Raw genomic sequence first — 17582 nt, 5'->3', positions numbered from 1 at the left:
GAGCGGACACAATTTGTTACAGACGGATGGACAGACGGACGGACTGATCACTATAAGGCAACCAGCCATTCAGCGGGGCCCTAATTATTATCCAAAAGTACTTTTCCATACCTAGCTATTCCAGATTGTTCATCAGTAAATGGTTGCCAGGTTACAGAAACTGAGGTTAAAGATTCTGAACATGTAGCATCTAAGGCATCACATTCTGAAATAAAGCCAGCACTATTCTATAACAAAGAAAGTAAGGACATATAGAATCAAGTATCTTATTCACATCTTCTTCATTTTCTATGAAAGTATGGAAATTTATATTTGACCTTGACCAGAACTACATGTGTTAATCAAGCATACTGTTGGCAGAATTATTTGTCTCATTTTTTATGGTTATCAGTACATTGTATATCCAATGTAATTTACACTATGAAAAGAAATTTCTATTTTTATAATGCTCCTGTATTTATAAGATATCAACACGCTGGTCATTTTGTCATAATACTAAAAACATTGCTTTCCTCAAATTAGATAACCATAGTTTATTTTATGTAAATAAAATGTTGACAAAAAGATATGTCTCTTCTGTGTGTATTTTGATAGTATGATGCAAATGTTGTACATGTTGTATTCATTCAGTCAATGGATCATGACTGAGATTACAGGGCCAAATAACCACCACGGTTATCAGATGTGTCAATGGATCATGAGTGAGATTACAGGGTCAAATAACCACCATGGTAATCAGATGTGTCAATGGATCATGACTGAGATTAAAGGGCCACATAACTACCATGGTAATCAGATGTGTCAATGGATCATGACTGAGATTACAGGGCCTAATAACTACCATGGCAATCAGATGTGTCAATGGACCATCATGACTGAGATTACAGGGCCAAATAACTACCATGGTAATCAGATGTGTCAATGGATCATGACTGAGATTACAGGGCCACATAACTATCATGGTAATCAGATGTGTCAATGGATCATGACTGAGCTTACAGCGCCTAATAACTACCATGTAATCAGATGTGTCAATGGATCATGACTGAGATTACAGGGCCACAACCACCATTGTAATCAGATGTGTCAATAGATCATGACTGAGATTACAGGGCCACATAACATCCATGGTAATCAGATGTGTCAATGGATCATGACTGAGATTACAGGGCCACATAACCACCATGATAATCAGATGTGTCAATGGATCATGAATGAGATTAAAGGACCAAATAACCACCATGGTAATCAGATGTGTCAATGGATCATGAATGAGATTACAGGGCCACATAACATCCATGGTAATCAGATGTCTCATTTTGTTATGGTCATCAGTAGATTGTATATCCAATGTAATTTACACTATGAAAAGAAATTTCAATTTTTATATTGCTCCTGTATTTATAAGATATCAACACGTTGGTCATTTTTTCATAATAATAAAAACATTGCTTTCCTCAAATTAGATAACCATAGTTTATTTTATGTAAATAAAATGTTGACAAAAAGATATGTCTCTTCTGTGTGTATTTTGATAGTATGATGCAAATGTTGTACATGTTGTATTCATTCAGTCAATGGATCATGACTGAGATTACAGGGCCACATAACTACCATGGTAATCAGATGTGTCAATGGATCATGACTGAGATTACAGGGCCAAATAACCACCATGGTTATCAGATGTGTCAATGGATCATGAGTGAGATTACAGGGTCAAATAACCACCATGGTAATCAGATGTATCAATGGATCATGACTGAGATTAAAGGGCCACATAACTACCATGGTAATCAGATGTGTCAATGGATCATGACTGAGATTACAGGGCCACATAACTACCATGGCAATCAGATGTGTCAATAGATCATCATGACTGAGATTACAGGGCCAAATAACTACCATGGTAATCAGATGTGTCAATGAATCATGACTGAGATTACAGGGCCACATAACTATCATGGTAATCAGATGTGTCAATGGATCATGACTGAGCTTACAGGGCCTAATAACTACCATGTAATCAGATGTGTCAATGGATCATGACCGAGATTACAGGGCCACATAACCACCATTGTAATCAGATGTGTCAATAGATCATGACTGAGATTACAGGGCCACATAACATCCATGGTAATCAGATGTGTCAATGGATCATGACTGAGATTACAGGGCCACATAACCACCATGGTAATCAGATGTGTCAATGGATAATGAATGAGATTAAAGGGCCAAATAACCACCATGGTAATCAGATGTGTCAATGGATCATGAATGAGATTACAGGGCCACATAACATCCATGGTAATCAGATGTGTCAATGGATCACGACTGAGATTTCAGAGCCACATAACTACTATGGTAATCAGATGTGTCAATGGATCATGACTGAGATTACAGGGCCACATAACTAACATGGTAATCAGATGTGTCAATGCTGATACAAGTGAATACATAATATAACTCCCATAAGTAGTTGTGGTTAAATTGAACTCTTACAATTGATGCTTTTGATGCTGTAAACAGTATGCATAAGTTTTTTCCCTAAGACTTTGTAGAGGTGAGACAAAAATAAAGCTGCAATATATTTTATTTCACTGGTAAGAACTAATTAATACTTTTAACCTATCAAAAGCTTTAACACAACTCTTAAACTGACCTTTAAAGTGACATGTGTATTTCTTTGGTTTTTAAGGTATTTTACAATTTGAATGTGAATCTAATCAGCATGTTTGCCTGTATTAATACCTTCATCCGTTGTACAAGCTTTAGCATTCATTTGTACAGTAGCTGCATTGTCAGTCACATCCATTCTGTAGGTCGTATGAAGGTCAATCACTTTACCATAGTCAGGAGGTGTGGTATCTATGGCAACAGGTCCAGAGAAACTGTAGGACTGTAAACCTACTGTGTTAACAGCAGTCACAGTAACATAGTAGGACTTCTCATGTGTCATCAACTCATCTGCATCTATAAAATCATTTCTGTCCTAATGTACTTTTTTAGATTACTTTTGATTTAATAGACCTTAATGCTTGGAAATTTTAAAATGTTTTTCATGTAAATCTAGTTACAAGGATTTCCATACAATAGTTATGAGTTTAACTTGAAGAATTCTTGTTTCATACATCCATTCCATTTGGACTCCGGTGGATAGTTGTTACATTGGCAATCATACCACATCTCCTTATATTATCTAAACATCTTTCAAAACCTTTCCAAAAACTGTCATATTCTTTACAGATTTGTCCTTACTTTTTTTAAATTAATGACCAATAACTTGATTTTTATATCATTTCTCATAAGGGAAACAAAAAACAAAATGTAGTTAAAATCAGTCTTTTCTATTAGACTTTTTACTATAACACTGGCCATATTTCTAGTCTAGGATAAACAAAAATGTCCATGTGTCCAAAGAAGTTAACTAGACACCAATATATTTAAAATCAAGAAATATTTCATAAGACTCATAAATATGTTACAGGTTTTGCATATTCTTTAATAGTTTCTATTTTCGATTGCTGGGAAAAAAGAGGAAAAGTATTCAAAATAAAAGTTAACTTTCATTAAAATTTTCGCCGGTTTATTTAGCTTTTTTTCATACGAAGCTTCAATACTTAATTTTTCATCAATAACAAACCATTTATTGTATAACTGAATGTATTTCCATCAACTTTTCTGTCGCTGAATATGTCAGAAAACCCTTCTTGAGAACCAAGTGATACAAGGAACTTCTCTATTGGGCTTTCATTATCCTGAAAACCAGTCCAGGTACACTTAACTGGAACATTAGCCTGAAATAAAGAACTTTCAATTTTAGTTTGTTTTAACAAGTAAAAGTTTCTATTACAGTGTCACTTATCAGAATATTTATCATTTTTAATGCAAACCATCTGTACCTCATCAGAACAGGTGACAACTATCTGATTCTTGTGCATCTATTGATAACAATGTTACCTGACTTTACCCTATCAGGACAGGTGACAATTATCTGATTCTGGTGTATCTATTGATTACAATGTTACCTGACTTTAACTAATCAGGACTTGTGACAGCTCCCTTATTCTGATGTATCTATTGATTACAATGTTACCTGACATTACCTAATCAGGTGAGATGACAGTTCCCTTATTCTGATGTATCTATTGACTACAATGTTACCTGAAATTACCTAATCAGGACAGGTGACTAGTCTCTTATTCTGATGTATCAATTGATTATAATGCTACCTGATATTACCTAATCATGACAGGTGAGAGCTCCCTTATTCTGTTGTATCTATTGATTACAATGCTACCTGACATTACCTAATGAGTACAGGCGACTACTCCCTTATTCTGATGTATCTATTGATTACAATGCTACCTGACTTTACCTAATCAGGACAGGTGACTACTCCCTCATTCTGATGTATCTATTAGTTACAATGCTACCTGACTCTACCTTATCAGGGCAGGTGACAACTCACTGAATCTGATGTATCTATTGATAACAATGCTACCGGACTCTATCAAATCAAGACAGGTGACTACTCCCTAATTCTGCCCTATTTTACAATAATCCAGACCCTACTGAATGTGGATAGGGGCTGATTGCAGGCTTGTGATGTATTTATTGATAACAATGTCTATGTGTTACCCTGTAATATTCATGACAGGTGAAAACTCGCTGATTCTGATGTATCTGAATACTAAGCTACACACCCCTACATATTCTGGACAGGTGACAACTCCCTGATTCTAATATGTCTATTGATTACAATACACCTTATTGCTATTTGGTCCAATCTGGAAAAAACAGTCACTTAGACAACTTAGATATAAGGAAAAATAGGATGTATCTATTAATTACAATGTTACATACCCCTACATATTCTGGACAGGTGACAACTCCCTGATTTGGTGCTGATGTATCTTTTAATTACAATGTTACATACCCCTACGTATTCTGGACAGTTGACTTCTTCCTGATTTGGTGCTGATGTATCTATTAATTATAATGTTACATACTCCTACATATTCTGGACAGGTGACTTCTTCCTGATTTGGTGATGATGTATCTATTGATCACAATGCTATGTACTGCTACATATTCTGGACAGGTGACTACTCCCTGATTCTGATGTATCTATTGATCACAATGCTATGTACCCGTATATATTCTGGTCAGATGACTACTCCCTGATTTGGTGCTGATGTATCTATTGATTACAATGTTACATACCCCTACATATTCTGGACAGGTGACAACTCCCTGATTTGGTGCTGATGTATCTATTAATTACAATGTTACATACCCCTACATATTCTGGACAGGTGCCAACTCCCTGATTTGGTGCTGATGTATCTATTGATCACAATGCTATGTACCCCTACATATTCTGGACAGGTGACAACTCACTGATTTGGTGCTGATGTATCTATTGACTACAATGTTACATACCCCTACATATTCTGGACAGGTGACTACTCCCTGATTGTGATGTATTAATTGATTACAATGCTACATACCCCTACATATTCTGGACAGGTGACAACTTCCTGATTCCAATGTATCTATTGATTACAAAAGAGAGACGAAAAATACCAGAGGGACATTCAAACTCATAGATCGAAAAACAAACTGACAACGCCATGGCCAAAAATAAAAAGACAAACAGACAAATAATAGTACAGATGACACAACATAGAAAACTTGATGTATATATTGATCACAATGCTATGTACCCCTACATATTCTGGACAGGTGACTACTCCTTGATTTGGTGCTGATGTATCTATTAATTACAATGTTACATACCCCTACATATTCTGGACAGGTGACTACTCCTTGATTTGGTGCTGATGTATCTATTAATCACAATGTAACATACCCCTACATATTCTGGACAGGTCACAAATCACTGATTTGGTGCTGATCTACTATTGATTGCAATGCTATGTACCTCTACATATTCTGGACAGATAACTACTCCCTGATTCAAATGTATCTATTGATAACAATGCTATGTACCTGTAAATATTCTGGACAGGTGACTACTCCCTGATTCTGATGTATCTATTGATAACAATGCTACATAACCCAACATATTCTGGACAGGTGACATTTCTCTGATTCTAATGTATCTATTGATTACAATGCTACCTACCCCTACATATTCTGGACAGGTGACAACTCCCTGATTATGATGTATCGATTGATTACAATGCTACATATCCCTACATATTCTGGACAGGTGACAACTCCCTGATTCTGTTGTATCTATTAATTACAATGTTACATACCCCTACATATTTTTTACAGGTGACTACTCCCTGATTCTGATGTATCTATTTATAACAATGCTACCTAACCCTATATATTCTGGACAGGTGACAACTCCCTGATTCTAATGTATCTATTGATTAGAATGCTACATACCCCTACATATTCTGGACAGGTGACAACTCCCTGATTCTGATGTATCTATTTATAACAATGCTATGTACCTGTACATATTCTGGACAGGTGACAACTCCCTGATTATGATGTTTCTATTGATTACAATGCTACATACCCCTACATATTCTGGACAGGTGAAAACTCCCGGATTTGGTGCTGATGTATCTATTGATTACAATACTACGTTTCCCTACATAATCTGGACAGGTGACAACTCCCTGATTTGGTGCTGATCTACTATTGATTACAATGCTACAAACCCCTACATATTCTGGACAGGTGACTACTCCCTGATTCAAATGTATCTATTGATAACAATGCTATGTACCTGTACATATTAATGACAGGTGACTACTCGCTGATTCTGATGTATCTATTGATAACAATGCTACCTAACCCTACATATTCTGGACAGGTGACAACTCTCTGATTCTAATGTATCTATTGATTACAATGCTACCTACCCCTACATATTCTGGACAGGTGACAACTCCCTGATTTGGTGCTGATGTATCAATAATCACTGAATTAAATGTGATTTTACTGATGGATCCAGCCTTGTTTTCTGCATACACTGATATAATGTTGGGTTTTCCTATAAAATTGTATATGCAATTACAAATAACTTAGAATAACCTAGGGTTCTAAAAAGTCTCTGTCTCTCACCTGAATCTATGTGCATCTTTAAGAATGGCCTCTCTCCAACATTATAGACTAGAATATAATTCATGGCTAAAATTCTCTTTTTGCTGATTTTTTCTGTTGTTTAAAGTTTTTCTCTCCTATAATTTCCCCCAAAAATGCAAAAAATGCATAAAAAATCATCAATCCTATAAGGAGTGGACTGAAAATTTGAGCTATGTGACTAATTTGTAGATCTTGTCTTGTCGATCATTTATCTAGTATAGTTTTCAAGATATTAGGCAAAATTGAAAAAAAATTGTCACTTATGGACAATAAGTCCTTAAAGAAGTTGACTGACAGTTTCCAATCATGTCTGGCTGATAATTTTTGCAATATAAAATTTCTCTATATCTATTATAGTTCTCAAGATAATAGGCAAATACAAAACAAATAGTAACAGTCCTTTATTTAAAGGCAACACGTCCTATAAAGAACACTACAAACCAGTAAAAGTCTGAAATGGCCTATATCTGTACTCGACTGTACTGATTTTTACTCGACCAGTCTGAATTGGTCTAAATTTTACTCGACATTACTCGACCCCAGTCTTAACCATACTCGACCGTACTGATTTGTACTTGACCCTTATCTTTGCCATTGAAAATAGTCTGAACTATTACTCGACCAGTCTGAAACAGTCTTAACCCATTCTCGACCTGTACTCGACCTATTTTTTCAGTCTAAACCATACTTGACCAAAGGTCTGAACAATACTCGACCTGTCTGAACCATACTTGACCAAATAACCTCTACTTTTTTTTAATTTTAGCTGTTAAAATTAATTTCTTTTTTTCTGACATGATAATAGCCACAGTAAAATAAAGATATATATAAAACATATTCTGACATCCTTACATGATTCTTACATTTATCAAATAGAGATAGTTAAATCAAATTATCTTATATAATAATTTAATTATATTAATTTTAAGTTTTAGAGTTTTGTTAAAAAAAATATCTTTTACCTAAAAACCACACCTTTACTGAGGGTATTAAAACCTTATTAAAGTGCTTCTTGGTTGGCATTTGTTTATTTTTTTTTAAACTTAATTTTCCTAAATTCCTAAAGAAAAACTACATAGGTTTATGGTTACATACAATAGTTATATAATTGTCTTTTTAATGAGTTAACAACAGCCAAAAAATCACTGAAATTGTTTAACCTTATAAATTATTAGAAATATATCTATTCTTATTATAATTTGGGATATAATATATATAATATATATCAAAAAGCGATAAAAAAGTTAAAGAAATAAATAAAAAAAAATTACTGAATAGTGGTAAAGTATAAAGTAATACCTCCTGCTTGGGGCAAACTCATTAAAAAGATCACACCTGGTCAGAGAGAATTAATTTCTAATTAACATTCAGTAAAAATTGCAACATCCTGTAAAACTTAAATCGCAAGGCTTTTTGAATTCACTAGATAAGTAATACACGAGTTTAAGAAAAATAGGGCTTTCTTTTTACCTGTAAAACACACATGTAATGAGGTAATTAAACCTTATTAAAGTTCTTCTTGTATGCCATGTCTTTAATTTTGACAAAAGTTATTTAAATTTAATTGAAATAAATTTTTTCTGCAACTTTCGAACACATTAATTTTCCTTTTTTAAATGGTTATCAAGGATTGCTACGGAAGTTCTATTATCATGATTATATTAAATTCTTGGTTTTACAAAACAAAGGTGTGATCTTTTAAATTTATTAAGTTGCTTTATACATGTTATATACTATTCTAAATATATTTTAATAAAAAAAATGTTCACTGCATTAAACTAAACTCAACTGACACCATAAATCTATACAAGGCTTAAGTAAATGGTGAAAATTGTCCAGTAACCATAAAATATATCTGAAACATTCAAAAAATTTTGAATAACATTGAAAATATTAGTCACAATTCAGTTTTGAGATTATTGGATCAGCTTGTTCTATTTTTATTTTAAAGGTGATATATATATATGTAAGAGTTGATAATTATGGTGTTGAATTTATATTATGTTTATTGTGAAATTTTGGTTTCAATGCCATATTGAATACATTTTAAATTTCAAATTGTTGTTCAAATTTCTAGCCATGGGAAATAGCTGTTAAAAACAGTTCCTAAATTGACTAAATACAATAGATAGATACAAAAAATATGTCTAGGTTGGTTAAGACTTGGTCAAGTATGGTTCAGACTAGGTCGAGTATGGTTCAGACTAGGTCGAGTATGGTTCAGACTAGGTCGAGGAAGGTTCAGACTAGGTCGAGCATGGCTCAGACGCAAATAAAATGGTTAAGTACTGGTCGAGTGTGGTCGAGTACAAGTTCAGACTGTTAAGTATGGTTCAGACTACAGTCGAGTATAATCAAGTAAATTTCAGACCAATTCAGACTGGTCGAGTAAAAATCAGTACAGTCGAGTACAAATATAGGCCATTTCAGACTTTCAATAGTTTGTAGTGGAATTGCCTAACAGTTTTGGTCTAAATGATCTGTAGGTAGAAATCATCATTCTAAACATTTCTGCCCCATCAGATTTTCTTCGTCTATAAAGATTTACAAGCTGATAGACAATACTTGCATTTTACTCCTGTGTTCTATTTTCAGTCTTTGAGGCCATGTTGGTTGACCGGCTGGATAGCTGGACACAATTTAAAAGCTAGACACCCCAAGGATGACTGTGAACAAGTATGGTTTTATTTGGTCCAGTAGTTTCGGGGAAGATTTTTGTAAATATTAACGGACAACGATGTCAGAAGATGAATGCCAAGTGAAAGCAATAGCTCACACTGGCCCTTTGGTCAAGGTGAGCTTTAAAAAACAAATATATAAATGTATTAAATGTCCTCTATAAGTAAACAGTTAAATTACTGAATAAACTTTAAAGGTGTTGTATTATATTAACATCTGCAAATGGCTATTTCTTGAAATCTTTTGAAAGGGTATATTACAGAGAAAAATTTCAAACTTATCACATTTTTGTGACAATATAGTTTATTGAATGATTGTTGTTTAATGTCCAGTACCAAATATTTCATGCATAGAATAGTTTACCTGAAGTATCAGCAACTACAGTAGACAATGACAATGAACTTTGTAGATTTGGTGTAATATTAACTTCTGTTACTGGAGCCACATCTCCTCCAAAAGGATAGGTCCCTACATTGAACCAAGCTCTCTGTATACCACTCTCTTCATCACTATAATGCCACAGGGCTGACAGGGAATCCACAGTTTTCTGATAAATACTGGACCCACCTTCCATCTCAGAGGCATCATTATCTGTTAGTCTGTAAATCATTTCAGACAATTTAAATAATAATTAAAATCAAAGTTCTAAAGTACTGAACATCGGATGACCGCAAGTTCTGGTGGATGGTCACAAGCACTTGTCTCAGAAAAAAAATCACATCTCTATACCTGAAAGTTAGGTTAAGGTACATAGATATTTTTTTTTCTGAGACAAATTCATGTGTGGATGGTGAATAAATGACAGGGAATTCAACCTCACCATAATAACTATTATATTGTAGTGATATAATCATTTGTTATCAGTATACTCTGATTTGTTGTTATTATATTAATATTTGTAGAACAGTTATATATAATTTTTATCCATTTGTATATCATTATATTCTACTTTTCTAATGATAGTGCAGTGCAAGTGCATGGTGGACACTCTTCTGTAATAATTCCTTTTTCTTATAGATTGGATTTGAGACAGCATTCATATTTTCCCACGTTTGTTGCAAAACGTTCCTGAGATATTCTTCCGCATGTGTTAACACAAATTTTCGGTATTCTTGATTTGTTATTGATATATATATTTCTCACGACAAAACATTTTCATATCATTTATCTATGTTCTTAAAAATTGTTTTCATGAATATTTATTGATGATATTAACATATAACAAGCAATAAGGAATGTTATTTTGCACTCGATAATATCCGCATAATTATTCGAAATACATTCGGTTATCAGTCAAAAACGCAAGTCACGTGGGCAGAAATGTCTGAGGCAACATAACACTGGAATGCCCTCATGTTCATCCGCTGTAAAAAAAGATTGGAAAATTTTGTATATAAGGTGCAACTATTCATTTTTCGAAATATCTACAACATATATCTAGAAATTGAGAGATAAAAAAGTGCCTGGTCACTGGTTTTTATAGATAAAATTAAATAACAATGCAAAAATGCATAACAATTAAAAAAATTGCATGAGGTTTTTAAGATGATATATTAGGTCAATTATATTATGCAATTGAGCACCTTACCAGCAAACAAACACTTTTGTAAAACCTCGCATTCTTTGTTCCAGCTATTCATTTGAATATTGAAACTACTTTTCCTTATTAAAAATCACACAGTTATTAATATTTTGCATTTATTTAATTTTGAAATAAGAATGAAATAGCAATGAGAAAATGAACATTATCATTCGGATTTCACTTAAATAAGGGTCTGAATCAAGGTAACCAATCGGTTGCAAGCAATACGATGGCATAACAGCATAAATACCACCCAAAGCCAATAAGTGAAAGTCAAAAAGTTTTATTGAAGATGGACGTGCAGAGTTTAAAAATATCCTTGTTATGGTCAGGAAACCCAGGCTACTCAAAGAATATATTATATAATAAGCTAAAAATGGCTGTTACACTGGCAATAAAAGGCATTACCTTTAAAAAACCAAAGGACAAGTAATTCATTTTTATTTATTATTGTTAGTTCTGTATTGGAATTTATTTTGATTTGAAACATGACACCCTAAGCATTCTATTATACCTTACCTGTCTAGTGTAACCACAGGTGGTGAAGTGTCTACCGTAAACCCATCAGACACAGCCTCTAAAACATTGCCTTTATTAGTAACAGCACGAACACTGGAGTAATATTTTATCTCTGGTTTAAGGTGTAGATTGGCTTGGGCAAAACCAGAACTGGATATTCCTTATAAGTAATATAAACAAAGATGTTATTTAATGTTATTCAGGGTTATATCTGGTCTATATACCAGCTTTGATAAGTGTTTGGTATTACTATAAATTTTCACTTCTTCATACTATAAACATCAAAATTATTTATTTTGTAAAAATATTTCCTTTCTCTATTTGAACTGTTCACGTATACCTAACAACAAAATTATTTTCTTTACCTGTGTTTAAAGTAATTGCAAATGGCTGATATTTTTGTTCAAGCATATTGTTTTTCTTAAATTGTTAAACATTTCACAGCGGTATAACATGTTACTTTTATTATTCTTCCCTTAGTTTATTTATTTTGTATATTCATTGTATCATAAATCAAATTTATTTGTTCAGTGTATGTTCACTGGTGTTAATATGTCTTTTGATTGAGTTAAGCCATTTCAATTGATATTTTATAGTGTGTCTTTCTATGTTGTGATGTTACACTATTGTTTCAGATAAGGGTGAAGGTTTGGTACCATTAAAACGTTTTAACCCGCTGCAATTGTTTGCAACTGTCCTACGTCAGAAATCTGATATTCAGTAGTTGTCGTTTGTTGATGTGGTTCACAAGTGTTTCTCGTTTCTTGTTTTTTATATAGATTAGACCGTTGGTTTTCCCGTTTGAATGGTTTTACACTAGTAATTTTTTAGGCCCTTTATAGCTTGCTGTTCGGTGTGAGCCAAGGCTCCGTGTTGAAGACCGTACTGTGACCTATAATGGTTTACTTTTATAAATTTTGACTTGGATGGAGAGTTGTCTCATTGGCACTCATACCACATCTTCTTATATCTATAATAAGTTGTAACAAAGTTTGCAATCTCCCTAACTTGGCTAAATAAACCTTATCAAATAAAACCAAAAAATTGAAGAATAATTTAACTTCAGTGATTTAAGGACCAATTCTTTTTTGAGAAATGAACTTGGAACTTTACAAAAAAAAAAACAATTTGATTAATGAACCATAAAATATAGGTCAAAGTGAATACTTTTCACAGGAGATTGTCATATCCATTTGAATATATCTTATCTTAAGTATGTCAGAATGTATATCTGCACATAAAATATTATATGATTAATAGATAAAACCAGTACTGTCACTTATGATGAAGTCAATGCCCAATTACTCAAACTTTGTTGAGGCAAACTACACTACTGTACAGTTGAGTATAGACATGTGTATATGGTGCATGCCCCTGATCCTTTACAATATTAAAGATATTTTCTTAAACTATTGTATTTTCAAAAAACCTTGTAATGAATAGCTTATCATAAAAAAAAAAATATTCCTGAACAGCTATTTGTTTTAAGACATTGTAAATATTCTTTTTTCTGAGAAAGAATGTAAATATTAAAGGTGACATATTCTAAGACTTACCATTGCCAACAACATCTACCTCTTCAGAAAGTACCAGTCCATGAGGAGTATAGGACATAACATCCTCTCCATCTGGAGTTGTACCTACTGTAGGGACTCTGTGTGATGATAACCTACCCTTGCCAACAACATCTGCCTCTTCATAATGTACCAGTCCATGAGGAGTATAGGACATAATATCCTATCCACCTGGAGTTGTACCTACTGTAGGGACTCCGGGGGATTATAACTTAACATTGGCAACAACATCTGCCTCTTCAGGATGTACCAGTCCATGTGGAGTATAGGACATAACATCCTCACCACCTGGAGTTGTACGTACTGTAGGGACTCTGGGGGATGATAACTTACCATTGCCAACAACATCTGCCTCTTCATAATGTACCAGTCCATGTGGAGTATAGGACATAACATCCTCTCCACCTGGAGTTGTACCTTTTATAGGGACTCTGTGGGATGATAACTTACCACTGCCAACAACATCTACCTCTTCAGAATGTACCAGTCCATGAGGAGTATAGGACATAACATCCTCTCCATCTGGAGTTGTACCTACTGTAGGGACTCTGTGTGATGATAACTTACCATTGCCAACAACATCTGCCTCTTCAGAATGTACCAGTCCATGAGGAGTATAGGACATAACATCCTCTCCACCTGGAGTTGTACCTACTGTAGGGACTCTGTGGGATGATAACTTACCATTGCCAACTACATTTGCCTCTTCAGAATGTACCAGTCCATGAGGAGTATAGGACATTACATCCTCTCTACATGGAGTTGTACCTACTGTAGGGACTCTGTGGGATGATAACTTACCATTGCCAACAACATCTGCCTCTTCAGAATGTACCAGTCCATGAGGAGTATAGGACATAACATCCTCACCACCTGGAGTTGTTCCTACTGCCCATTCATAATCCACAACTCCATGTAAATGACTCTCAAAACCACTGAACTGTAGTGTGGTAGTAGAAAAGTCTAACTGATAATCTACATCTTCATTAAGTACTAAGGTATTACCATCGGTACCTTCAGCTCCATCTACCACCAAACCTGTTATAGAGATAAATACAATAATAAACAAGTGAATCTGTGAGCTACTGCTCACTAATGATACCCCCACCCCGCTAAAAGTATAAGGTAAACAGGAAGTTGTTGAGTGATGAATCTGAAAACGCATCACACGGTAAAGCTGACTCATATAAACTCTGAAATCAAATTTCAGAAATCCTTGTAATGTAGTTCCTATGAAAGATACGACAAAAAATATTCATGGGACGGAAGGACGGACTGAAGGACCGACTGACGGATGGACTGACGGATGGACGGACAGACAGAGGTAAAACAGTATACATTTGTGTACCCCCACTTTTTTAAAGCAGGGGTATAAATATATAGCAAATGTTTTTACAAACCATATCAAATTGAACAATTAGAGACAAAAAGGTAAAAAGCTGGATGGCTGATATTGGCCTCAATTAGACTATAAATTAATCTCTACAAAAGTTTCAATTGTGCCACAAAAGCTGACGCAAAGAAATATACAAGAGCATACATTATTAAGCAACAGATTACCTGATTAAATTCTAAGAATCTTTGAATATCTTGTATTCCCAGTTAGTGTAAACAGTATTCTCCATGGTAATTATCAATTTTTTAACTCAACACTCATAAAGAATATTACTTAGTAATTATATATTTTCTTTAATTAATAATTTTTTAAATGAAAAATTACTAGGAATTACTAAGCAATTACTGAAATTTACTTGCAATTACTTCGATTTTACCCGCTTAAGTAAATACATTACTTACTGTTACAAAAAGATACCCCTTGCCCAGCAATACTTATAGTTTATTTTAGTAAGTAAATCGGACAGTTAAGGATGGACAAAGTGATTCCAAGAACTTTGTTTGCAGGGGTATTAATATATTTTAAATGAAAACAAAAAATGAGAGGTGTACAATTTCATTATGTCCAAATATATTTCAATTATTCAAATATAAGTTATTGATTTAAGAGTTGTTGATAAAAAGATTGAAAGGACTGACATAGGAATGGACACAATTAATATGAAACACCCCCTGCTTCCATATACAGGGATATGATTAACAAAATTCTGTGCCAAGTTTTATACTTAAAAGTCTCCTACCTGGTTTGTCTTCATCTACCACCACAATAGGTGTAGATGTGACAGGATTACTTTCCTGTCCTGCTCCATTCTCTGCCTTTACATGGACATAATACACTGGTGTGTAAGTTTTCAGGTCTGTCAGCTGTAGTGTCAAGTCAGGTATGTATATATCCTTCTCAGATCCAAAAGCTGTCCAAGACATGATATCTGTGCCACCTTAATACACAAAAATATGACTATTTTATAATTATTTTAAGTCAATTTTAATATCAGGTCAGGGATATATATACATGTTTTTGTTCTCCTAGGAAATACTATACTTATAAGTCTCACCTAGTGAGACTGTTGAATAATGCCAAAACACATAATTAATAGTGCCTGATATTGATGCATAGCCTGACAGGTATTGGTTATGTAATATCTTCTTCATAAGTTTTAAAGTTGTGTTATTTTATTAGAAAAGTATTGAAACATGAAATCAGCTTGAAAAGATTGTAAAATTTTCAAAAGTGGATGATGATATAAACCTATATAAAATAGTCCACACAGAATGTACACGGAATATAGTAGGAATATTGCATTGAATTCCTCCCAGAGAAGAGTGATATTCTAGTCAGACAGTAGTAGGAATCCACACGGAAAATAGCTGAAAAATTTAAATTAGCAGGAATTTATTAGTAGGAATATTTAAATTAGCAATAGAAAATAAAATTCCAACTAGAAACCTGGTAGGAATTTTTCAAAATTCCACATAGAAAAAAATATTTTCTAGTAGGAATCTAAAAAATATACAAAATGTAAGTGTATATTCACAACTACACAACTGAGTCAATCATTTAAGTTTGAATCTCAACAACAAAGAACAAAGGAAATGCATGGAATATATTCATGACTTTTGAAATGTATGAGGAAGCTGCATGTGATATATATCCAAGCTATAAATTGTGTTATATAAGTATATGGGCAAAAATGTTGATTAGATGAAATTAAATAGTAATGAACAAATAATGAATAAAATTATGCACTATTGTTGAAATAACTGATTACTAAATGTATTGGCAAACATGCAGATCAAACATTTCATTTAAAAGTATAAAAATTACCTTCAATCTATACATGAGCCATATATATTTTCTCATATTTCAATATTGTAGTTGTTTGACCCTTGCAGCATTGTGTTAATTCCAACTCAACTTTTCATTCTTCTATCCTCAAACTTTTGAATTTGTGAACTGGAACTTGGTTGCATTTAACACAGCAAAATGTGTGTCATTAGCAAACAGGAATCCAGTTTAAGATAATTAAAAAGATTCCATGTAGAAAGATTTTCTAGTAGGAATAAATTAATTCTGGTGGGAATCTAGTAGTAGGAAAATGAACAATTTAATAAGATTTTCTGTCCAAATTCCCACTTCATATTTTCAAAACAGAAAAAAATCCATACAGACTTTTAAAATTCCAGCTAGATGGTAGGATTTAGCTAGTGAAAAAATAAAAAATCCAGTCAGAATTTTGTTCATTTTCCCTGTCCGCCTACTTTCTATATAGAATCTTTGATTCTAGGTAGATTCCTACTACATTCCTACTAGTGTCTAGGTGGAATCCTACTACTTATTTCGTACGGGAAGATATGAAAGCTTTATTTATATTCAGTATAGTTACAAACTACAAAACATAAGCTCTATAGAGCTTTTAACAGAATAATGATGATGATGATGATGATGGATTGTGATATAAATCCTGTCTTTTACAAGAATGACACACAGAGCCATATATTTAACTTGCTTGTTCACATCTCCCTAACCAGACACATTATTCTGACCCGAGCCTTCCAGTCTTTGCTTTACTCATAATACAGCATGCTTAGCACAGAAGCAGCAAATACCATTTTTCAAGTCTTTGATTTGACCTGGCTAGGCATGAACCCAATGACCTACCGCATCCTAGGACAAAATGCTACCTTGAGACTAAAAAGGTGTTTGA

At 33.6% G+C, this 17582-nt stretch overlaps 1 protein-coding gene across 1 annotated transcript in view; it reads right to left on the bottom strand.

Moving 5' to 3' along the window:
- The window catches only part of LOC127709614 (uncharacterized), a 401059-nt gene that overhangs the window by 72891 nt on the left and 310586 nt on the right, over positions 1-17582 (bottom strand). Inside the window, exons 135-143 of the mRNA XM_052215217.1 lie at positions 15618-15815; positions 14356-14520; positions 13816-13887; positions 11909-12068; positions 10171-10406; positions 6906-7036; positions 3641-3794; positions 2749-2970; positions 112-205 (exon numbers count right to left, since the gene is read on the bottom strand). Coding sequence (XP_052071177.1) covers positions 112-205; positions 2749-2970; positions 3641-3794; positions 6906-7036; positions 10171-10406; positions 11909-12068; positions 13816-13887; positions 14356-14520; positions 15618-15815 — 1432 coding nt within the window. The remainder of the gene's footprint in view (positions 1-111; positions 206-2748; positions 2971-3640; positions 3795-6905; positions 7037-10170; positions 10407-11908; positions 12069-13815; positions 13888-14355; positions 14521-15617; positions 15816-17582) is intronic.

Source organism: Mytilus californianus, unplaced genomic scaffold, assembly GCF_021869535.1.
Source record: "Mytilus californianus isolate M0D057914Y unplaced genomic scaffold, xbMytCali1.0.p SCAF_7, whole genome shotgun sequence".
NCBI classification, from domain to species: Eukaryota; Metazoa; Mollusca; class Bivalvia; order Mytilida; family Mytilidae; genus Mytilus; species Mytilus californianus.
This window is presented reverse-complemented; position numbering and strand designations above follow the sequence as displayed.